This window comes from Apteryx mantelli, chromosome 4, assembly GCF_036417845.1.
Source record: "Apteryx mantelli isolate bAptMan1 chromosome 4, bAptMan1.hap1, whole genome shotgun sequence".
Lineage (NCBI taxonomy): Eukaryota > Metazoa > Chordata > Aves > Apterygiformes > Apterygidae > Apteryx > Apteryx mantelli.
The window spans coordinates 55,019,744-55,044,680 of record NC_089981.1 but is presented as its reverse complement, the minus strand read 5'-3'; the positions used below and the strand labels follow the sequence as shown (position 1 = coordinate 55,044,680).

At 36.3% G+C, this 24,937-nt stretch overlaps 1 protein-coding gene across 3 annotated transcripts in view; it reads left to right on the top strand.

Annotated features, from left to right (window-relative positions):
• The window catches only part of SPRED1 (sprouty related EVH1 domain containing 1), a 63,177-nt gene that overhangs the window by 10,034 nt on the left and 28,206 nt on the right, over positions 1–24,937 (top strand). For all 3 annotated transcript variants that reach the window (XM_067296647.1, XM_013940438.2, XM_067296648.1), the window contains exon 2: positions 23,986–24,160. In XM_067296647.1, the coding sequence (XP_067152748.1) occupies positions 23,986–24,160 (175 nt within the window). The remainder of the gene's footprint in view (positions 1–23,985; positions 24,161–24,937) is intronic.

Below are 24,937 nucleotides of genomic sequence, written 5' to 3'. Positions count from 1 at the left end.
TAAGCATCTTGTGGGTATGTTTGCCATCGATACAAAAACAGTTCTGCTTTTCTTTGTTGAACTCCTTAGGTTAGGTTACAGTGCAAGAGTTCCCTGCCTTAAATTTCTGTGTTACGGCTGCCTACAAGTCCTGCAAAGAGAATGTGTTTGCATTTGTTCCCCTGAAGCAAGGCAGAAAATCTGAACTCGTTATTTATTAGTTAAACTCTGGATGAAGAGCAGGTCTATTAAAGGAATTTATTCCAGAATAAGATATGAATTTAGATTGCTGTAGTTATCCCAGAATAATTTCCTGTGTGGACCTTTTATTTCCCCTTCTTCTGCAGTAAGCTGTGATTATCTAGGGGAAAACTGACAAGCTTAGTTATTTAGGTAGAGAAGCTTTTCAGGCTTTCCTGTGTATGTTTTTCCCTACCTGCTCTACCCTTTTAAGCTCTAGCTTTCTTCCATCAGACATTTTGTTATTTATATTCTTTTTTTTCCTGCTGAAAGTGGAATATCTGTGTGTTGAAGTGTTTTGGCCTTTAGGGAGATCTGTTCTTGTAGTGTTTTGTAGGTTTGGGGGGGGGGGTATTTTTGTTTTTGTTTGGTTTCGGTTTTTTTGTTTTGGTTTGGTTTTGCACAGAGGCACTTTTTGAAACGTTTGTCTATATTACATAGTGTTCTAATAGAGTTTATCCAGAAAAGCTTGTTCAGAAAAGCTTGTCCAGAAGTAAGGCACTGGTCGGTTTCTCTTTAAGAAGTTTTGACTGAGCTACTAAGCACCCGTACAGTTCTTAATACCAGACTTTTACCCTTCAGCATTGTCATGTTAGCAAAAAAACCCTGTTTTTTTTGCCAGCCTGGGGCAACAAAACATAACCCCAATAGTAACTAACATACATTTCCTTTGCTGTAGAATGCTTCCCCTTTGCAATCAGTTCATCCACCATTCAGCTGTGACAGTAGAAGACATTGCAACTGTTCAAATCAGCAACAAGTGATTTCTCCAGTACAGAAAGTTCAGCTCAACTCTTTGTCCCCATTTCTGAAGTTTGTGAACAAAACTTTTTGAAGTAGAAGTATCTAGTTCTGAACAAGATTAGCACATATAAATTAAACTTCTGGTGCAATGACGAAATAATTTGACTGAATCTGTCAGCATTGCAGCTGGTTTTTAGGCCTGGGCAGCTGCTGGGGTACTGAATTGGCTTTTCTTCCTTTTGACATAACTGTACTATGTGAGTGTGATCCCAAATATTGAGGTTAAATGGATAAAGAGAAAACTTTAAGCAATGCTTGGTCCTAATGCCCCTTCCAACACGAGGGTGCTAACAATGGGCTTTGATCAACATATCCCAAATAAGTTGTAATGATCCAAACCTCTGCCATGTGCTTCAGGAAAAGATTTTCAGTGGAGAAGTTGCAAGCCATATGCCTTTTGACTTTTGGATGTCAAAGGAAGTTAGAAGTGTCACTTCTCTAGGACAACAGTAATTCTGTCCAACTTTTTCTGGTATCGCTTCACAGTTTGTTTTCAAGGCAGATAAAAACATGTTGGGGGAGGTAATACATTAAACTAATGAAGCCTTAAATTTATGTAAAAAGGTGAAAAATTACTATCTGTTAAATCATTGCATTTACTTTTTTTTTTTTTCTAATTTGACAATCTGACAACTAACAAACACTAAAGTGCTGAAATGGAGAAATCACTAGATAGGAAACATGAAACCCTGGTCTGTGTTAAACTAAGTATTTGTGATTTCTTGTCAGTTTAATTCAATTTCCAAGTTTCGGTGTCTAGGATAGAAAAGAGTTATTCACCATTTTCTAGCCTAAGGTGAAAATTAAGCATCTAAATATGTGAATGATGGTCTATATAACAGTTTAAAAGAACTGCAGGGAGGCAATGCGCTTTCCCTAGTAAAAGTTACTTAAACATTTACATAAGGGTTACATACAGTGGCAAAATGGTATATTTAATGGTCACCAACCAATACAACTTAGCCCTTTATTAGCAATAAAAGTAGTACATATATAAAGGAAAATTATAACTTTCCTGTTTGCTAATTTAAATAGTGATTTAAATAACAATGTAATTTATTTCTGCTTAAATCAATCCCATCTTTTAGATACTGGTAGCTTCAACAGTTAGTTGCCTTCATCTTCCAAAGCCCATGCGGTGTTTCGGGCAATAAAGACAGAAAAGAAACCAGCAGGCAGCTGAGGTGTTCTAGTCACTGTGTTAAGGTGTATCAGACCATTTTGAGGGAGAAGGGCTTTTTTTTTTGTTTTCCCTCCCCCATGCTTGTAATACAGCTTTAGTTTCTGACTATGTACAGAATATTTGGAATTTACCAAAAATTAATGCACAGTCATCTGCAGGGTATAGAAACCATAGTATCTGCATTAAGCATAATCCTACAATAAAAAGGATCTACTTTCTACTTTTTTCCTTGTCTAATCTACAGTTACACATTTTACAGTGGAGAAAGCATAACTGTCATTTCCCAATTTCAGCATGAAAAGCTGTGATCTAGGGGTTTTAAGCGAGAGGAAATTTCTTGTGTTTTTTGGTATTTCCCAGGTGAAACAAGTATTCCCCTCTTTTGTCTATTTAATAAAATGGTATATTTTAAATCCGGAGAACCCTGGTTTAGTAGTTGTATTGAAAGATAGTGTTCAAGCTTTTTTCTTTGACCAAGAAAATAAGTTTGGTTTTATCATATTTTCAGCTGGATGTAACTTTTGTTGTTTTTATCTACACTGGAAAATGGTGTTCTTTAAAGGGCTATTTTTGCTTTCCTCTACAAAGGATTCTTACCATAATTCAGCAAATAGTTTTGCCAGAAATTGTTTCTGTGTGACTTTGGGATATGTCCTCTGACAATAGCAGTGCTGGCCAAAAAGAAAGAAGTTCCCCTAGCCGAACCGTTTCTTGAGGTGTTCAGTCAATCTCAAAAAGCTCAGATTGATGCTCTGTTTGGTTTAAAAGACCAAGTAATCCTTGTGGGCCTTTATCTTCTGTAGAGAGCATAATCACAAATAGTTCGTTTATCTGACAGTGGAGTTAAATGGGATTATGTATTACTCCTGTGTGTAATTTTTCTCAGGTTTGTGTGGGGTTTTTTTGTTTTGTTTTGTTTTCCTAATGATGAAACTTCTGTTCATTCATCCTAGTTTTATGAACTCCATTATATACTGTTTCCTTCAGCAAGTAAAATATTTTGGGGTTAATTTATTAATTTCAGTACATAGTTTTGTATCGGCAGTTCCCAAATCTAGTGGTTAAGGCTGCCAAGTGGGGTTATGAGGTCCACAGGAATTAAATTGAATTGGGTATTCATGTTAGTATTTGGAGTTGCATAGCTAATGTCTGTAGCTATGAAGGTCTGGAAGTTGATTCTCCTCTGTAAAACTATCCAGAGAAAGATATGCATAAGCAAATTTTCAGTTTCTCTTTTTTTCTTGGCTAGTGTAAATCTGAACTTCTTTTTAAATGTTTCCCTCCACAAATGGTATGAAGTTCTGTAGTGGTGTTTGACTGAATGGCCTTTGATAGCCTATTTACATAATTTGCAATACTTAACTCTTCAGACTTTCTTTTTTTCAGATCCTTTATGTCAACCTGTGAAGTGTTTCAGAATAAGCTAAAGTTGCATAAGTACGCAAGCCATTTAAAATAGAAATGAAAAGAATTCCATTAATACCCTGTGTCATCCCACATTTCCCCAATACTGACAAATCCAGTTTCACTAAATAAATACCGTCAGTGCTGTCATTTTGACACAAAAAGTAACTGTCTCTATGCAGTTAATATCCACCTCTTAAAGCATCTAAAGCAAATTTATAGTTCAGATCAGTTAATGAGGGGGAATGGGAGTAGATTTATTTGAAATCTACAGAACTTAACTGCTCGCTTGTTTGCTTTTTAATGGTAAAGCAGATCTGTAATTTGAAAGGGTTTGCGGAAGTTTTTGTGACAAGGCAGGCATGACTCAGAACTACTTTAAAACTGCAAAGGGGTCAGCATTGCCTAGAAATGGAATTGAAAATCTCCCTTCAAAAATGTTCAAGAAAGTCGGTAACTGAGAGATTAATTGCATGTTTGAAGGTCTTCAGTATCTGCTCAAAATGTTCAAAGGACACCACAAATTAATAATGATTTAGTACTACATTTTATTATATTAAGATTTTAATGCTTTACATAAAAGCATAAGAATTGCTATCAGACAAACATTGATATCCTTTCTCTGACAGTAGTCAAAAATGCACTTTTCAGACTGTGGCCTGACAACCTTACACAAAGCCAGACTGGAATTCTTTGCTTTTTATTTACTTTTTATCCTGATCTTAGTAGTCCGACTTAGAAGCATGTTTGCTATAAAATCTAATTTTTTAAAAGGCATTTTAAACTTACTTTTATGATTGTCATGTTTTTAAGGACATCTTGTTTTCCTCACTGTGTGCAAGCATAAAGTTGCTACAGTGTAGTTGCAAATAATGGCATAGGTACCATTTGAAACAATTTTAAAAGCTATGACACTGCTTTTTCAGTATTTGGGGGGAAAAAAAGTGTGTTTTTAATTTAGGAAACTTGACTTTTTTTTAAGTGTCACTTTTCCTCTTGCTATACTTAGCTGAATTCCACATGCATCTGTTTCCTCATCAGAAAGTCTGAGCTGAAATACATTATTTGTTTCTTGATTCTTTGGTGGAAAAATTTACCTTGTGGTTGTCTGGTAGTACTTTGTTTTAATAATTAATAGTTAATCTAGTTTGGGGTGGCTTATCTGTTCTCAGTATAAATGTTGTGTTTTCGGGCATTCAGAAGTTAGCAGAAATTGCCATGCAGATTATTCAGTTTTAATCTCTTGATATAGTTTGCTGTTTGTGTTAGAGTGTTAGAACTTGAAATTAGTCTTAATATCTAAATAAAGCATTTCAGAGCATTGTGTATTGCTTGCATATGTCTTTTTGTGAAACGGTTGTTCCGCAAGAACTGTGTAAATAAGATGACATGATAAAATGGAAATGTTTCCAGTAGCTGTGTGATGATATAGGGGAAAACTTAGGAGTTTAACTTCTGATACGAAATGCATTGAATTTGAGGTTATGGCAGTGTTATTCATTTTTATATGCTAAAATAATACTTCAGCCAGAGCAAGGGGATTGGAAGTGCTTGTGCTCTTGGGCTTTGGGCCTTGAACAAGTGCCGCATGAAGCGGGGAAGGGACTTTCTGCGTCTCCTTTCGTTAGTCGCCTCTGGTACAGCTGGGGCCTTCTCACTAGTACCTGGGAACTGCGCTTTGGCTGTGCCTCAGCTACCGGAAAGGCAGCCTAATTATGTTTCAAAGACTGTATGTGCGTATGTGCTTGTGGCTGGATCTAACCTACTTTGTAAGATGTGACTTTATATTGGATACACTTAAGTACCTGAGATACAAAGAGAGGTTTCTTGGTTATGGAAGTTAATTAAATTCTTTAAAATACACCTGTCTGTTCCATTTACCTGCATGGCTGCTTTTTTTTTTTTTTTTTTTTTGAATGTGATACTTAACATGTTTAATAGAAATCAATTGAATGCAAGGAATTTCTAACTGCTTATTTGGGCCTAGGCAGTACTAACTGTAGATGTGAAATCATATGGGTTTGAGGCAGTTGCTGAGTATTTTAAATTACTTTTTTTTTTCTCTCTCACTGCTGTTAATGTTGAACTTCCTATAAACAATTTCTTAGCAGCAAATTACACCACTGTTGTTCTTGTTGCACACAGCACTTTCCCAGCTGTAAAATCTTGATGATGTATTGTTAGTGAAACTGTCTTGTCTCCCAGTGTTCTCCCATGCTGCTGGGCTTTGGGGCGGGGTGGGGGGGGAGGTTGTTGTTTTTTGTTTTAATTGGTGGATGCCGGCACTGCTCTTAACTGAGAAATAGTTGTTTTTCTTCCACAGTTCCCCAAAAAGGGAAGAAGGGATTTGGGACACGGAGAGGAACTTTTCAGGTGGGATTAGAGAGGTAGGAGGTATCAAACAAAAGTGAGGGAGCAGAGTGAAAAAATGGGAGGAAAAAAGTAAACCTGCTGTAATATACTTTGTAGGCATAGTTAGCTCTTAATTTCCTTAGCCATGGCTAGTAGAAGTAGTAGTGACTGCAGAAGGTGATAACATACCAGTCTCTTGATAACTGGCAATGCCATTCAGAATTAAAGTTTGTTTTCTTTGCTCAAATTTATCCTTTCTAGAAGTTAAGATCAAAGGCAATAGGGACAGTAAGACAATGCTGAAAACATTGTCAAGGAAATAAATCTACAGCCTGGTTTTAGGTATAATGTATTTAAAAGTTAATTAGGCAAACTGTTGGCATTAGGTTTCTAAAATTATTTCAGATATCTATTTTACTACAGTATTTGAAAGCTCTTCTAACAGTTTTTTAAGCTTTTTCATTAGGGTCCTTATATTAAAACCTTATTTCTTGTATTGAGTTCTTGCCCTATCAACCAGTGTATTAGGTTCTGGAAAAACACATAGTAAGCTCCAAAGCCTAGTTGGTGTATTGTTCAGACGTGTTGGAAGCTGCACCGGTGGTGCACATGACACTAGTAAGAGACCACATCTAGGAAAACTTTACAGGCTTTATTTGTTAGCTTTGTTACTGCTTTTAAAGAAAGCCCATACACCATTCTGAAATTTTAAAGAAAATGCAAAGAGAAGTTTAAATGTGTCTGTGGGCTATGCAGCTGCCAGTCCTTTTATGCAAAATGACAGGTTTCACCAGAATTCCTGGTCCTTAAGCAGGAGACCATGATTCCAAAACACATTATAGCAACTTTATATTCTGCCAAAAGCAATTATTCTGCAAGGCTTATAAATGTGTTAACTTTGTGTGTGATAAACTCTGTAGACTTTCACAGGAATCTATAGGTCCACTCAAACTGATGTATTTAAATGTTTGTAGGAGTGAAGCCCAAATACTTGCTTAAAGAGATGTTTCTAGTTGCAGGCATACACTGATTATTCCGTAGTGTGGTTACATTTTGGTTGGGGGGTGGGGATTGGTATTTTATCATTAAGATTACTACTATACCAAGGTAAAGAGTTTTTGCATTTAATAGCATTTGCTAAGGATTGTTTTAGGAAATGTTTTGATCCGCAAGAATCAGAACAACTTCTTTTAAGTTTTCAAGAATGCTTATCTATCCAAGAATCCAATTTTTAATTTCTGTGAATCCTTTACTTCTCTGTGAAGATTTATTATTCCTCAAAAGTGTCTCTCTTTAGCTACTTTAAACCCTAAAAGTGGCTTTGTTCTGAGCTGGGTCTTTTCTTCACCTTGGGACAGAAAATGAGCTCTGCTGTTAGAGGGGAAAGACCTGTACTTCGGGTCTGGGCTACCAAATAGAGCAGCTTTTCTCTTCACCTCACAGCTGCTGTTAGTGTCTCATTCTGCGACTGCTAGAGGATGGGCAAGTAACCAGCCTCATCTGAGACAAAAATATAACTCCATTAGTCAGCTGGCGTGGGTTGTTGAAGCAGAAATGCAGGCGGTACTTTCTCCTAGTGGAGAAAAATCTATCACATCATATTAAAGTTGCCATTAGCTGGCTATGGGGGAATGTACATATCCTGAATCCATGATTGCCTGTTCTCCTTACTTTGGCTGTCTACTTTAAAACTTGTAATTTAGTCATAACTGTTATAAGATCATGTTACATCTCTGGGGTTAAATCTATTTGATGTATAATCTGTCTGAGAAAAGCCCTTAAGAAATAATGGTGCTTGACACTAACTGAACCTTAAACTTTTGTGGCATGACTTAGAGAAACTTATTTCTGAGGAGGTTTGGTGAGCTTCCCAAAGTCTTTATCACGCTGAAGGACTTTTATATTTTTAATATTTTAACTATTTAATATTTTAACTCATTAATATTAAACAGGGAATTCAGTTTCTTTCAAAGTTTTCTGGTGTGTTGTACAGCCAACTTCTGATGTTGTAAATGTGACAGGCTGGTGGCATCTTCGACAAATTCTCACCTGCCTTAAATGTGAGGCTGAAGTGAGGGAGAGTTATCATCCTCACCAACTTTGTCAGACCAGCATTTGAACACTTGAGGTTTTGGGATATTTAATCTTGATAATTTGCAGTTATGAAATAAAACAGAGTGAAGAAAATAGGCGCTGCGTTTTTGTACCTGTTTATCAGCTACAAGAAAATAGATTTTCTTCATTATTTTGGAAGAGGCAATTTTTAGTCACGGCTAAAGCAGTGTTTCAGTAGACAATGGCCTTTTCTCTGTAAAGCAAATACAGATGTGGTTAGGCTTCCTCTTAGTTAAGTGCTGAATTAGTTAAAACCCCTTAGCCACCTGATTCCTTATTTCTTTAATCGTTTGTCCTTTTTATGGGCTGTGGACAGAGAGGTTTGAATTTCTTGATTTTTGAGAGGAATATATATTTAACCTTAACATGAAGAATGAATGGTTCTTAGCAATAACACTTTAGAATTAATTTGAAGTCATGGGTCTGTGATTGCAGATTACAGGGGTACTAACACCTATAAATTAGAGGCAGAACACTACTTAGTCTTATCACGTATGGCTCGTCTGTCTCCACATTGCATACGATATTCAATGTAAAGTCAAAATGATGCAATGACAAAATGTAGTTTAGTTTTGGGTTTTCTTGTGGTTATTTTTCATATGTAGACATTTCCTGGGTATCTCTCTAACTAGTTGGCAGTCATCTGTCTCTGGTGTTTGTCTTGATTGTTTACAGCAGGTAATGGGGAACAGCTTAAGCTGCTTTCGGTTTGCGCCCTTCTCGCATCCGTTGTTACAATTGCTGCTTGTTGTTTTCAGTAAACCACATACGTAATAGTAAAGAGCTTCAGAACACAGGAATGAACAGTAAAGTTAATAAGAGAGTTAGTTTACTGTATTGTTATATAATTTAATTAGGTCCTTATTAACTCTTCTGTTTGAATTAAACTTTTACAAAAATTACGGGGTTTCAGCTGAGAAAGCTGTTTTCTGTCAAGTCAATTTCTCGCATGTTCACGTATGTAATGTCCACTCAAACTTAGTATGGAAACATAGGCACTAGTGTTTTTACAAAGTTTTGTACCATTTTACAGAAGAACATAGTCCCTAAGCTTAAATTGTTGTAAAATTAAATTATTATTCTGTAAGATTGAAAATAAACTCTCTGTAAAAATCTGTTTTAACTTTCAAGCAAAGGAAATGAGCAAGATCCTATTCCAGTATATTTGATCACATAATCCTAGTTTTACTTAAGAGCTAAACACAACCTTGACTTTATAAATCCAAAGGTTGTGCCCTTGTGAGAAACCTAACCATGCTTTGCTGAGAGTGAGTGATGGTATTTCTCCCGAGGTTCTGTCTCTAAGGGCGGTTTTCCTATTGGGATTTTTTTCTTATGAAAATAACATCTATCTTGACTAAGTTTCTGGTCAACTTACCTCAGTCTGTCAGTTTTAAGTGCAGCTATGGTGAATTCTTTTCAGCTTTCAACCTTTCTATTCAGTTTTATTCTCTTGTAAAGATGTATCATTCTCTGCATGTGTTGCTCATTAGAAAGGCACTGTTTTTCATTTAATACAGTAATTTTCTTTAAGTCAGAATCTTTCTGTGTGCTGAAGCATGCATTTGAGTCTTCAGTTTATCTCTGCACTACTCGAAGTTGCATGTAGGCAGCTGGTTAGTTTTGTGTACAACTGAGGAGGAATCTGGAGCATACTGTAAATGTTTCTGTAAATATCTGTGTGAGCACAAATAAGTTCTCTTATTCTTGAGAATGCTAGAAGCAAAATTTTGTGTAGTTTCGCATTGTCCCTTTAATATATTGACAGAATTTAGTAACTGGTTGGTGTGAATGCAGAAATGTGAATGCAGGCATCTGTAGGTTTCCTCTCGTTTGGATCTTTTTGGATTGCGCTGGGAGGGAGCATGTTTTGCCTCTTACAGATTGAAGGAGCATGCCATATGGTCCGGTGTGGTTCATGTACACAACTGTGAACCAGTAGAGGAAAGGCAAACTCCCAACCCCCCTGCTGTTGTTTCAGAAAGGAACAGACAGGAGGAAGTAGGAGTGAGAACAGATTTCTGGATAGGATGGTAGGCAGTGGGGTGAATTCTTAGCACTTCCCACCAGAAGTTTATTCTAATAGACATTGGCTTTTAACTGTATAACTGCTGAATGTGAAGCTGGAATATAAGGATTGAGAGTAAATGCATGAACAGACTTATAGCACTAATTTCAAATTAGAATGATAACAGTATTTATTTCATATTCTCAGCTAAGGCTGTAATACTGTCAGCCTCTAGTTGTATGAAGTTAATCACAAGTTGTTGAGGTTTTTTTCTTTATAACTGAATGTAAGCACTAAAAAATATATATGGGAAATACTATTCCAGAAGTACTTCTGGAGACTTCTCTAACATCCACACCTGGTGGTGGAAGTATGTGTGTAATACTCGTGTCTATATTGATTAAAATATGTTAAATGCAAGAGTTTTTCTTGGTTACTGGGCCTTTTAAAGCAAAGGGGTAATGTCCAACTTTCCAATACTGCATAGGAGGAATAAATGGATTTTTATGTTGGGGACACTGCCACTTTCTTGGCCAGCAGTTTCAAAGTGATTTAAGCAGGAGTTTAATATACCTGCAATTAATATTAGAGCAGTGCAAAAAAAAAAAAGATTTACAATTTCTTTTCTTAGAATTGAAATTCATGTATGCACTAGAGAATCTTTCAAAATTTTTCCCTGGATTTTTGTTTAAATGACAAAAAGTAGGAATATTTTTAGGTAAATTGTTAAATAACTGTGTAAATCTGTGTTTCTAAGGGTGATTCTAAGGGTAGTTGTGGGCTGCCACTGAAAGGGGTACTTTTTCTGTATCGGTTACCTTGGTTTGCATTCACCTGCACTGCCTTTGCCTTTAGATCTAAGAGGCATGTGAATGCATGTGATTTGGGGCACTGATTTGGCAAAAAGATCTTTTGGGGATGTTGGCTTTTCCATTATTTTTGGTTGCGCAATCAACTCATTTCACAGCTGCGTGAACGTTCAAGCTAAAACAAAAGAATTAGCAGAATTGTGCCCTGAGCACAGGGCAGAAGAAAAGGGTTGATATTCAGGCTGGATTTAGGTGAGTAGGTTTAGTTGCCTTTCCATTATCCTACAAAATCAGATGCTTTTGCTGCAGACCTACAAAGGCTCAGTCATTGGTAGAACTCCATGTATGTGACTGTTTAGACAACTTCTATGAATAAAACCTTGCAATTAGTTAGGAGCTCACAGAATTAGTGTGTGTATTTCTTTGCACTCTCAACCAATATTGAAGAGCCTTCTATAAATCATGGTCCTTATTATAGGGTGAATATCTGCAAAACTTAGTTTCTATTTATTTTTTTCATCTTTTAAAGGGGTGAATTTTTTTTATTTCCTCTCTCTTGTGTACTTGGCATAAAAATGCAGGAACACAAACTAAAAAAGCAGTAACAAACAATGGTGGTTCACAATGCCAGTACTTCTCCAACTTGGAAAATGTGTTGTATCTATGAATTGACTAGTCCTGATTAAAATTTAAAGAATCTCCATTACAAGTAGTTAATTAATGGTATAGTCACTTAATTGATTCTTGTTATTCCTTAATGAATGAATGTTTTCCAGCAGAATAAGCTCAGTTGTCCAATTAATTTTTCTAGGTTATTAAAGGCAACTTTTCTATTTTAGAACTTTTTTTTGCTGATATTTCCTTTAATATCAATGACTGTAAAATGCATCAGTGAAGATCAGCTGATGAATCGCTTCAGACAAATCACATTTGTTTGGTATATATTAAACTTGCTTCAAAATACAGGTTGCTGTAATTTCTCTTAAGCAAAAAGTACCAAACTTAACCCAGATCTACTCTTAACCCTTGCTATACACTATTGCAGTTTGCATTCAGACTTAATTTGTACAGTAGGGCTATAATCTTTAGTGCTGCTATACTGTAAAATTTTTCTTTTATGATTAAAAGATTTGACCAGACATGCTGCATCAATGCTTAAATCTTCAGCAAGATGGTGCATATTTCTCTTATCTCCCAGTTGAAAATACTATGTTTTAAGGGGATTAACAGTTACCAAAATTAGAAGCTACATGCGGGTTAGGTTTGCTCATAATTAGTTATCATATTGTGATGTAGTTTTCAGTTGCATTTCTTGAAAATGATGGTTTCTCTGCATCTCTGCTTTCTCCACATTGTGGGAGTGCTGCAGTGTTCAGAATATCCATTTTCTCTATCAGATTTATTGCTTCTTCTGGAATCAGCAGGACTTTTCCCTTGTGTATTCAGTCATTACATAAGGGAAAGTCAGTCTTTTTTCTTAGCATGTAAACTGGGCTTTACTAAATACGTTAAAGGTCAAAAATGTTGCATGTTTCTTAGGAAGAAGAAAACTATACATTATAACTGTGTTAAACATTTGGTGTTCATCTTTCCACATCAAGAACTTGAGTTGAGGTACTATATTATATCTTCAGAATCACTGAGCAATTACAAGACAACCTTGTGACCAAAATCACTCACTCACTGATTAAGGTCGGATAATTGTCCTGGATTGAAGACAGCTTTTCTTCTGGATTTTGGCTCAGATCAGCTTCCCAGTATTGATCACTACAAAGCTGCAGAAGCGGTGAAGAAAGTGCAGGGCCAAAATGGATGAGCAGGACAGGAGAAGGATGGAGAGTGCTTCTGGCAACAGTGCCAAATCATGTTATCTTAACATGCTTGTGATAACAATAATGTTAGTACAGGCACGAGAGTGGACTTGAACCTGCTCGGTGAAGGTAGTGTAGAGCTATCAGTAGTTTTGTATTCTCCCAGTATCCACAGAAAGGCCATCTGAACTCATATGAGCTTGTATTTCTTTTTTAAGGCAAACTCTGGATCAATGCATTTTCTGTATGCAGAAAAGAATTAGTATATTATAAAAAGCAACGGCATAAAAATTACATGCTCAACAATGATACTCTGTATCTTCTCAAGTCTGTGTCTGTCGGTTTCTCTTTTGAGAAAAGGAGATGCTGTTTCCTCACTCATATTCTTTTCCTCCTTTTTCTGATTTACTTGGTAGGGAAGAATTTACGCTGGCAGTATTCTCTCTCGCATGGACGGACAGGGTGTGCGCGTGCGCACACACACGATCTCCTTGTGTCACCAGCTATTGAAACATCTATTTCTTCATTTTTGTTACTTGAGTTCTGGCATTTTTAGCTCCCTTTTCCTCCCCTCAAATAACTCTTGGGCAATTTTTCTTTTTTGCACTTCCTAAAGAAACAACTGTGTCAGCTGTTTTTCTTTAAACATCAGCTTTTTATTTGGGATAGTCGATACCACTTTTTACTCAGTCTTTTGTGAAAATGCCTCAAATAGATGGCTGCGTTGAATACTGGTCACAATTCCCAGTCAAACAAGTGGATGCCAGAGTCAAGAAGAAAATAAGTATGAGCTACTTTAGTTGTAAGATGGTTACAATTACAGGGTGACAGTTCTAGAATCCTTAAAAACAAGAAAGCCATCATTTTTCTGTGGGTTTTTTTTTTTCTTTTCAGTCACTAGGTCTAACTAAAAATAATTTTAAAAAATCTTTAATAACACTGGGAAGAATGGATAAAAATTACAGCCAAATGGATTTTGTCTAGGGAATTGTTGCATGACTATGGAATAGTCTTTCTTCCTTTGAAACACAAGAAATTTTGATGTTTGAGCAACCAAATTCAAGAAGCTGACCCTTCAAAACTGGTATTATACATCCAGTATGAAACTCTCATATTCAGTGAATGCGCTGCTAATCTTGAATTGGTAGCAAAGTCAGAGAATTCTATCAGATGAACTTTTACAATACAGTCAGTATCTTAAGGTTAAATTCCAAAACACTGGAAATGTAGGCTCAAAAATTAGAGATTATTTGTTTGCATTGCTAGAGGAGTTACTTGTAATGTGGGATTGTTGTTTTGATTTTGCTTTTCAGGATGCTTGATAAAATACTGATTGCTTTTCTTTAGTAAAGCAGTTGATGACTTTTCCTGATTTCTTGGGATTATTCAGACAGTCTCACTGTAGATAAAAGTACTCAATATCAGCTAGTATTTATAATAAAGGAAAATTATTTGTATTTCTTACTGTTTCAGTATTTGACCTGTGCTTGAGATCCTTGGATATGAATAGAGAAGGTCCATCTCTTTCTAGAATGAGAGCAGAAGTCCACAATGGAAAAACATAGGTACAGTGAAGTTGAGGATGGATTTGTTTCCTGAGTGTTTTTTTTTTTTCCCCCACCATCTACATGTGTTTACTTATATTTAATGAATATATAATTTCTTCTTCTGCCTCTGTAAGCAAGAGTCTTTTAATTTTTAGTCTATATTTCTTCAAATATGCCGTCAGGGTTCACTTCCTTTTAGTCTGGTTAAATATATCAATGCAAGAGCACCAATGTATATCCCATTCCATTGACTTTGTAAGATTTTTCAGTTTTATATTTTATATCCTATTTTCTTATACGGTGCTTTGTGTAATGGAAATGGTTAATAATTGTACTTAATTTTAAGGATGGATTGTAATCTATATTGCCTAGTAAAGCTGTGCAATTTAAATATCAGAGCTGCACAAAGAATCTGCCTAAATGTTCCTACACACTATTTTTGTCTCTCTAGATTGGCTGGAGCTTTAAGACTCTTTACTCCTTGGACTCTGCCGTCTGAAAACTGTTCTGAGCTTGCCCTGTGTCATGTTACAGTCACTTCCTTGATACCTTAATCAGGTATAGGTGATATGATATTGGTATAGGTGATATGATATTGGTATATATATCTATATAGTGCAGTTTCGCTGCACTATCTCCAGCACCCTTTTCAGAACTTCCTTCTTCTGGTGAAGTTCCACCCCAGAGCCTTAACTTCTAATGATACTAATGGTTTTAAAAAGTCCAGAGAGGAAGCAACAAGATGTAATCATAACAGCAAATCATCTCATGATCTCAGTGTCGTAACTTTTTGTTTATGTCTTTGTTGCCAAAACAAGGAAAATCTGACTTGTGGATCCCTTTTTCAGTTGCTGGGTAGACTTTGAGAGATTTAGTGATTATTTTAGGAGTTCTTATGACTAACTATTATTTATGGAGTGTGGACATATTCTTGTTTTGACATGTTACATGTTAGCAGAGCAAAAATGCATGTACGGTTGGGGTTTTTTGCTTTGTTTTGTTCTTTCTGTGTGTGTGTGTGTGTGTGTGTGTGTGTGTGTAGTTGATTACAAGGTTTTAAACTTTTCTTCTGGACAAGCAGCAAATAATAGTACTTAAATAATCTTCCTTTTAAACTGAGAGACCTTTCAGTGTGCTGTTTCGCTGTGTGTTATATTCGCGCATGAACCATGTATTCATTACGCACTGCTTTTTGTAGAAACTTTTGGACGGTGTTCCTTAGCAGTAGAGAATGCAATTATGCAAGGATTAGTTGGACTTCTTTTTGATGCTTTACTAGCATTCCTCTGCTCTCTGACCTTAGGACTTCTGAATCACTTATTTCTATGCTTGAGACTGCTGGCAAGGCTACTAATTGTTACTGAGATTATCAAACATAGATCATACAGTTATCTACTGACTACATCAGTTACATTGTTTCTCCTGAAGTATTGGGAATATGAAGGGCATACCATTAAAACACTTTGTATAATCTTGTTTGGCTTTTGTTTCCTCTCCTTTGATGGATTATTGTCATAGAAGTCTTGCATTTATTTTTCACTTGTCCGTCTCGGTTTTTCCTCTCTCCCAAAGATAGGTTGTTGTTAAAACTGCAGAAAGACTGATTCAAACTGCAAAGTGTGGCCCTGCTTAGCAATGGCTTCCCTTCACTCACAGAACATAGATCTTTAAAATAGATCTGTAAATTCACAAGCTATCCCTCTTGAAGCTGGTTCAGATTTTTTTTTTTTTGGGGGGTCTAATTTTGGTGCTCTCTGTTAAACATTTTAGCAGCTTGGCTTGTAGTCTTTATACTTTGTTAGTGTGCATATTTATGATGGTGCCTGTGTTTGTTTGAAACACCCTTTTGGATGCTTATCAGTTTCTTGTTCTTAAGCTAAAACAGAACAATTCAGCATTAGCAATTTTCTTGCAATATAAATTTTATTCCAGCATCATTTTCATATGGGCAGGTTAAACTTCTTGAAAAGCCTTTTTATTTTAATTGTTGACAAGCTTTAGATTTAACAGTATTAACAAATCACAGAATCACAGAATCGCTGAGGTTGGAAGGGACCTCTGGAGATATCTACTGATGATACTACAGTTTTAGTTCAACATATTTTTTTAACAGGTTTTCATGCACAACTTTCATAAGCCATCTGAAAGCTCAGACGGACACTTAAGGGAAGATTATTTTTATATGTGTGGATTTGCTTAGCTTGATTTGAGGTTCTTTTCCTTTTTTGTGCAGGCTGAATGGTAAACGTATGCTGGGAATGATCTAGACTTTTTATAAATTTGTGTTAAGTGGCAAGATTTGAATTTGGTATATGGCTGCTTCAATTCTGTGGTTGTCTACCTAATATCAACTGTTGCTTGAGGTGAGTAAACTCAGAGGGACTGAGGTCTTTTTCTTCCCAAAGTGTAGGGCCAAAAGATTAAGACTATACAGCAGCTTCCCAGCTAAACTCTATGTAATGTGTATCACCATGATCTCAGGGCTTTACTGAAATAGGTTTGTTTACAGATGCTCCCTGCCTCAAAGAGTCTGTAATCCAGGAGAAGCTGCAACAAATTCAGACATAATAAACATAGAATCTGAGTTCTCCAGTGTGTTAGAGAAAGTATAGCAGGCTCTAGTTTGTTTGTCTCTTATTTTTGCAGAGTAGATTCTTAAGTGCATGAGGAGAAGAATAATAAAACAGCTTATTGGACATTTGTGGAGCACCATTCCTAGATGTAAGGAGCAGTATAATAAAAAAGTACATAGATGCTTGTTTGAAAATAGCAGATATGCAGTACAGCCTGTCATACTGTCTTAGAGTAGCTAAAATTGTTCATAAGAAATCTTACTATGGTATTATTTTTGTGTATTAGTTGCTTTCATCTCAACTTACTGGTCAAGAACTTAGTACAAAGTGACTTGATTTAATGCATTCACATCTCCTGTTAACAGGGACTCAAGAGTCCTGCTGTCCTTAATCTTGATGACTAGATGACTAATAGCTTTGACTGAGGATGATCTAATTGTACTCACGTACTTGGATGAAGCTCTGGGACTGCAAGTATGTAAGAGCGGATGAAAATGGCCCTGAGAGAGGAGAGAATTTTGACTTGTTCAGTTGCAACTATTAATGGAAAAACTTTTTTCTGAAAGAAGGCAGTTAGCCTGGGAAACCTGTGATTAGCAGGATCTGACCACTCAAATTCTGCTATCCCAACTGCCTAAAATTGGATGGAATTTAATCCAGGAGTCCGTGGTACCAACATCCCTCTATGTTGAGCAAACAGCTGTGGAAGTCATTAAAAAGCATCTTTCATGTCCCATTCATCTCATTAACTCAACTAGCTGCAATTATTAAACACACAACATACTATTTAACCCTGCTGGGGAGTCAGCAGGGTTTAAATGTTACCCGTAGAAATGTCATATATCTACTTTGTATATAATTTTCATGGATTTCAAACAATTTCTCATCAACTTCTCTGTTCTTTATGTGCTCTTGTGCTTTGCAAAAGCTCTTGTGGTGGTAGCCATTCATCCTTGCAGTGTCACTTTTTTGCACTGTCACAAATCTTAAGTTTTCTGTATTTGACAAGTATTGGTTCTAGTGCCCCTTTCCCACTCCACTTGGACTGTGTCCAAGAGAGCACTTCATAACAACAAGGTACTGTTTGGACAGTTCTCAGTTTTGAACACTTGTTCATTTGTGTCTCATTTTTCAATTTGCCTTGTAGATACAGTATCAAACACCTTGTTTTTCATGTTGGAAAGCCTCTGCTGCTAAATAGTCATTGTATTATGAATCAAACAATTTTGGCTCGTTCAGAATATTAGCTATCTCCTTGGACAATAAGGCTTCCCATCTAGCCTTCTGTCTTTTTGAGTTCAGTCCATTTTACTTTGTGTTTTGTTTTTGTTTTTCTTGAAGCAGTAACATCCAATTCAGTTCTTTGGTAAGGCCAAAAGTATGATGGGAACCCAGCTCTTCATTTGTAAATCAATGTGGGCACCAGCATCCTAAATGCAGAAGCAATTGTCTAATTCAGTCATTGTCACTAGTCACTTTTAGAAATCCATGTCTTCTCCTGCTAAGCTCCTCACAAAAATAAATTTCCTCAGCCCGGTAACCAGGCATGGTTGCTGTACCCCCTATCATCACAGTGAAGGATACCCCTTGCCTCTCTTAAGGGAGAAAATCTACAAAGTTTTGCCTCTACCAGCAGTTCCATGACACCTTAGTGTGTATTCTGATTTGCTGGTGTAACTCTGAGAGGGGAAAAACAGTCCAAATAGATAAAAGTCATACCAGACAAAGCCTTACATAGCAGTTGTTATGGCAAAAAGAAAATCATATACAGTAGTTTCCTGTTCATAAGAACAAATTGTGGATATGCTGTCTTTCTTTCCTGGGTGTAAATTATGTCTTCATTAATACTCTACTAGGGCTATATTTGCATTTTCTTTTATTGTAGATGAGTCATTAATGTTTCATACTGGTGGCAGTCATTCTCTAAACCTTTGGTTACAAAAGGCTGCATCTCACCAACAAGATACAGATATGTTCAAGTGACACTGTTAAAATTACTTGTTTTCTTCTGAATTGAGTAAATACTCAACAAACTTTATCTGCCAGTAAAACAGATTTTACCTCAGTGGTTTGGTATTACCTTTTGGTGTACTGGGCATGCACATACTCATGAAAACTTCCCTACTAGGTAATCATAAAATCTTCTAAGGTGTTTGGATAATAAGAACCATAAAAAGCCAAAGAGTAGCTCTTGTATACTCTTTGGGAGAGGCTACAAACACTCAAGCACACTGCACCAGAAGTTGGAGGGGTTAAAGTACATGTGTAAAGTACCAGTCAAAGGTGAGGAGCCTCGAGCCATGACAAGCTGATATTGAGAGATCTGCCTGGAGCACTGTAACTTGCATGCTAGTAAAGACAGTATATTTTCATAGCTAAATGCCTCAAGATGTTTCAGAATGCAAAATGCTTGTTTTTTCCTTAGTCTTGCCAGAATAGTATTAGCACTATGGCAGTAGTGTTTATCTAGTAGTTAGGTACAATGTCAAGACTTTGTTAAAGTGTCTTAATATTTTCTCATACATTAACCAATATTAGTATTTGGAAAGCTGTACTTTATTGAAATCTGTGTGCATTCTTATGCTTTGAAATATATCATTAAATAAATACATAACACTATTATTACTTAAGCCTGGAGGGTCAATTTCTTGTACAGCTTTCTTCGGGATTCCACTTGGTGATCCAGGCATTTCATTCTTGTAGTTTTCTAGTACTGAAAAACAATTTGCATTTGCATTAATAATTGTCTTTACAAAGATTTTTGTAAGATCACTGATTTTTTTCTTCAATTCTACATTAAAATAGAAATGTGCAAGGTGCAATATAAATTAAAAAAAAAAAAAGCCAATAGTTAATGTGGATCTAGGAAAGGGAAGAGTTGCAGACTGTTAAAACTAGGTTCCAATAAATGGAATGCAACAGGATAGCTGCCTTGTCTTTTCTCCATTGGTGTCTTCCCTTTTTCCCTGGGAAAAATATTTGGTAGAAAATTCTTAACTGTCCCTTCTTTTTGGATCATTAATAGAAGAAAGGACAAATGCAATAATAATGCTTTGGTATCCTTAAGTGACATGATATTATCAATAAGAAATATCCCAAATTAACAAAGCAATTTTAAAAAGTAAAGCCGTAATGATGAATTGATGATATGGGGTGGCAGGGGTGAGGAGGAAGAATTCATCATTAGTTGCTAAGCTAATAAGTTGCCTATCAAGGGCAGAGGAGTGCTTTCCGGGCTTGAGCAACAGTTGGTTCATTCAGGTCAATTTGGGCCCAATGGCATTATGGCAATATAAACATGTAGTTTTTAGAGGGATGGGAAAGCTCTTAAAACCTGTACTCAGATTTTAATGATTGATGTTTTTAACTTTAAGTATCAGTTGAAATGTTAAAGTTGAGCAGAGGCAAGTGCTTGTAACGCTTCTGTCTTTCCTGCCCCCGGTTTGTAACTCTTTGTTTCCGCCCGCTGATACTTTTGTAGGCTTCTTAGTGCACCCCCCTCCATACAAAAATCATCGTGTTTTGCTAATATTTTACAATCAGACTTTGCAGATAAAATATTCAAGCTCTGACTTGCGTGTTGCTGCTATGCTGTCTTTAAATGAATTTATTCCAAGTTTAATAGGCATAACGTTCAGATGCTTGGTCTACTTCCAGTAGCTCTTAAAACGTCTATTAAGGGAAAAATCATATTTTGGAGAACCTTTTCTGTGGGGGGGAGCATTTCTTGTGTTTCTCTTTGTTTTTGTTTTTGTTTTTTTTACTTCATTCACAACTTTTGTAACTCATTGTAATCACATGAATAAAACTCTCATCTCCTCACCCGATACCTCCAACTATTGCAGAGAGAAGTTCTGTTTTCATAATTGTTATGAATTCATCTCGGAGCCTAGTGCACTGGTTGCCAGTTTTCACTGGTGTTTAGCATCTATTCTTAGGAAGCAGCATGCTGCTATGGGCAGAATCCTGTTTTGTTTTTCCTGTAAACCTTACTCCAACTCTTCAATTTCCTGTGACCACAACCAAAATCAGAGTCTCTCAGGAAATGTTGCATACGATAAAATAGGTTTGGGACTGCTGTTGCAATGTGCTGTTCATGCCACATTTCACACGTTTGTGGTAGCTCTTGTAAAAGGCTTCATAAAAGCAAGGCTCAACAGATTTCCGGGTTTGTTTGGTTTTCTTTTGTTTAGCTGCTCTATCAGCAATAACTAAACCTGCAACAGTAGTTAAAAATGTCAAGTTGTAGGTTTTTAAAAATACTATGGGGGTGGTGCTGAAAAATGCCTTGTCTGCAGTCTTTCCCACAGCTAAGCTACGCTGGCATCTTAACAGTTTATTCCCAGCATTCCCAAATGTAGCCAGCGCTCAGCAGTTACGAAGATAAGACATGTACGTGGTTTCAGTAGCATCAGGGCTGTGAAAGACAGACTCTGTTTTATTTGCAGAGGATGCTGGAAATTGATTTGCAACTAGTCATGAAGCAGCAGCAGGACTTAGTGATATCAATTTGTATTTTTACTGAAAATAGCTATTATGACCAATTATGAGTTCCTTTAAATTTAAAAAGCATGCAGTTTGTTTTAAGCAATCTTTTTTTAGTTTTTGACATTGTTATGCAGCTACAGTAAAGAATTTGTCTAGTTAATTCACAGGGTAGTGGCCTGGAAAAATTAAACATTACAAACTTATGTGTTGGTGAACTTTTATTCTGGCTCTTGCACTAATACAGTGGTTTTGACAATGTTTTTAAAAAATATTTGACAACGTAGGTGTTGTTTAAAATAGCTTGAAGAACAGGAAAATATGGAAGCAAAATGCAAAGTTGTTAACTAAACAAAACTAGACTTCTCCCTATAGGGAAGGGGAAAAAATCCCTGCACTGATAGACAGCTTCCAGAATATGGAAATGGCTAAGCTATTGAGGTATGGTATGTGTCTTCTATCTTTAAATCTCCTTAGTTTTTCCTGAAAAGAAAAGTGGAGTGTAAACTTCCATTATTAGGAAAACAAACCACAAAACTCTGGAGTTCAGTTTTTCTCATTTACATATTGTAACTAAGAACGATGTTAAATGTGAAGGTGTTTTTTCTGTGACTGTTCTTAAAGAGGGCATTTAGACTAAGTGAAGTTTTGCAGCTGTCCCTAAATGATACATAACTATAATCATGTTGTTACATTAGGAGTAGTTCTGTTGGTAAACAGAAGAAAGCTATAATATTCATATTTGCAACCCAATCTATAGAAAGGATGACCTTTAAGCTAAATTTGTGTTTGGCCTGAACGAAGGATAACAGAAATACAGCATAGATTTAACCAAGTAGTACCTCTTGTTCCTTACTGATTCATAAGAAAGTCCTGGTGTCCTCAGTTTCTGTCAGAAGAGGCAGTCTCTCCTCACCTGAGAGAAATAAGAGACTTCCCATGTTTAAGTGTGCAGTTATAATCTGAACTTTTCTCTGAGTGAAATACGATGATAGACATTACTGAAAGTTGAATCATTCATTAATGTTATTAACCATCAAAATCTAACTTTTGTTTTCAGATATTAGAATTGACAGATGCATGCAATGGATGTCTGGACTGTTCTTGATTATATTTGTCTGCTGTTCAGATGTTAGTAAAAGATACCATACAAAAATGGTCAGACACATTCACTAAACTGTCATTTTTAGCTACCAGGTTTTAGCGGGAGAAGGTTTTTGTTTGTTTTGGGGGGTATTGTTCCTTTTTCTGAAGGGGAAAAAGGAACAAAGTCTGGGTTTTTTTTTGTTTTGTTTTGTTTTTTTAATATTTCATGTGCCTATAGGCTAAAATAGATTTTGTCTTTTTTTATTTCCCATTTTGCCCAGCTTTATGTATTTGAGCTTTAGATGCTTGCACCAAGTGTGTGTGTGTGTGTGTGTGTGTGTGTGTGTGTGTGTGTGTGTATATATACGTATAAACAAACAGTAGTTAAGCAGAAAAGCTTACCAAGAACTTCTGTTATTTTGGGACATTTTGGGGGGGGAAGTAATTTTTTAAAATACAAGTTTGATAAATGAGATACCACAAATTTTGTACAAAAGGAATAATTTTGTAAAATGACTTTCTTTAAAACTTCCAGTTCAGTCTTAAATTTTATGTAACTGGTGCTAATTGGCGTACCTATTCAAACCTAAGATTAGAAATATGTTGCAAAAGACAGCCTGAGGCTTTGTTTCTTCTGAAGTGTTGGAATACTCATTCATGCACTTCATAAAAAACATACCTAGAATGCAGGATCATATAACAACTTTGGTAAACCACATGGTTTTCCAACTGATGTAGCAGCATAACCAAAACTGTTGTTGTTAAAATAAATAAAAAGATAGATTATGAAAATCTATTTTTCTGAGACTCTCTGAAAAAGGAATTTGGCCTACTTGCTTTTAAATAACGAAGTGATAACCATTTGTTTATTTCATAAAAATGCTAAAACATGGAAAAAAGTTGTTAAATTGTAAAATTCAAGTAATTTTCCACACAGTGCAAAAACAGGAGAGAATCAGCCAATAAATGTTAAAGAATTTCTGTTTAAGCAGCCCTACCTGGCTGCGTTGGCCTGCGGCCTCGGCCTTGCCATTGCAGAGGGCAGGTTCCTCCGCAGAGGGTGGGAAGCAGGCTTCCTGGCTAGGAGCCTATTCTTGTTTAGATTTCAGTGGGAGAAGGCTTGACCTCTTTCTGGTTTCTTGTTCTCTTTTCTGTGCAATTTCATGGTGGCTGACTTGCTTCATGATTAGGCTAAAATAAATCAGGAGTTGATTCTTATTGTCTCTCCCCCCTCACCCCCACCTCCCATTGCCCCAGCTCTTTGCAGCTAGATCACTGACTTGAAAACTTTTAGAAGAATATATATTTTGACTCTGAAGAACTATGTTATCTAATAAGATTTCTTTACGAGGAATTACATGTAAGCTCCAAGGAGGAGCGGATGTTTCTTAAGAAGTCCTAATGAGAGAATTAAAGTAGAGAGGAAGTTTCTAGAGTCGTCTTTGGCTGGTTTCTTCTAAATGACTGTTACGAAAGCACTCAACCTCCACTATGTTAACTATTGTGATCATGGCTTTTTAAAAAAAGATTGAATGCTTAGCTGTTTTGCATTTATGGAAAACTAATTTTTGCTTTTGCATCTCTTCCAGTAATAGTTATGCACGAGTGCGAGCTGTGGTGATGACCCGGGATGACTCAAGTGGTGGATGGTTACCACTTGGAGGGGGTGGACTAAGCTGTGTCACAGTCTTCAAAGTCATTCACCAGGAAGAGAATAGCTGTGCTGATTTTCTTATCCATGGAGAACGACTCAGGGATAAAACGGTAATGAATTGCATCTGGTGTTCCTATTAAAACTGCATAGAACTTAAGAATAGATACATGTTGTTGTTCATGCATTAGAAAGCAAATTTACAGTCTCAGTCTAATGCTGTAGCTGAGCTTTTATCTGTCTTAATGGTCATATACCTAAAGAGCCAAGTATCTCATCTAGGTAATACCATGCATTTCAAGAATTAAGCATGTCGATCTTTTCAAAGCTCTAAAACATAGTTTTTCATTACAGGTTTTCATCTGTTTGGGAAAACATTTTGCTATTTACTTTTTTCTAATGGAGGGTCAAAGTAAAAGCTCTTTGCTAGCCTATTTATACGCTGATGATACCGTGTTTAATATCAGTGTTGTCAGCATTTGGAAAGTAAGATAACTTGTTAAAAACAATTTGAAGGAATTTCTCAGGAATTCAGTCAGTCAGTTTTGCACTTTGGCTATGGCTAATAGAAGGCAGCCATTTTACATGAAAGCAGCTTTCGTATTGGAAGAAAGCATGAAGTTGACAGGTTCAAGACTTTTTCTGGTTTGATTAACACGAAGAAGGTATTCGTATGTCAGCTACATTAACATAAAGTATCTACAATATACTTACCCTGAAAGACTTCATGAAAGTTAGCCTCACAATATGAAAACTTTAGTGTAGAGTCTTGGCCGTGTAGTGTAGAGTGCAGACCTGTGAAAGACAAGTTTGGCTACTGAGGCATGATGGGCTGGTTACTTGTATGCCAAGTAGACTTCTGAAGGGGGTTGTCTTACTGTGAAAACAAA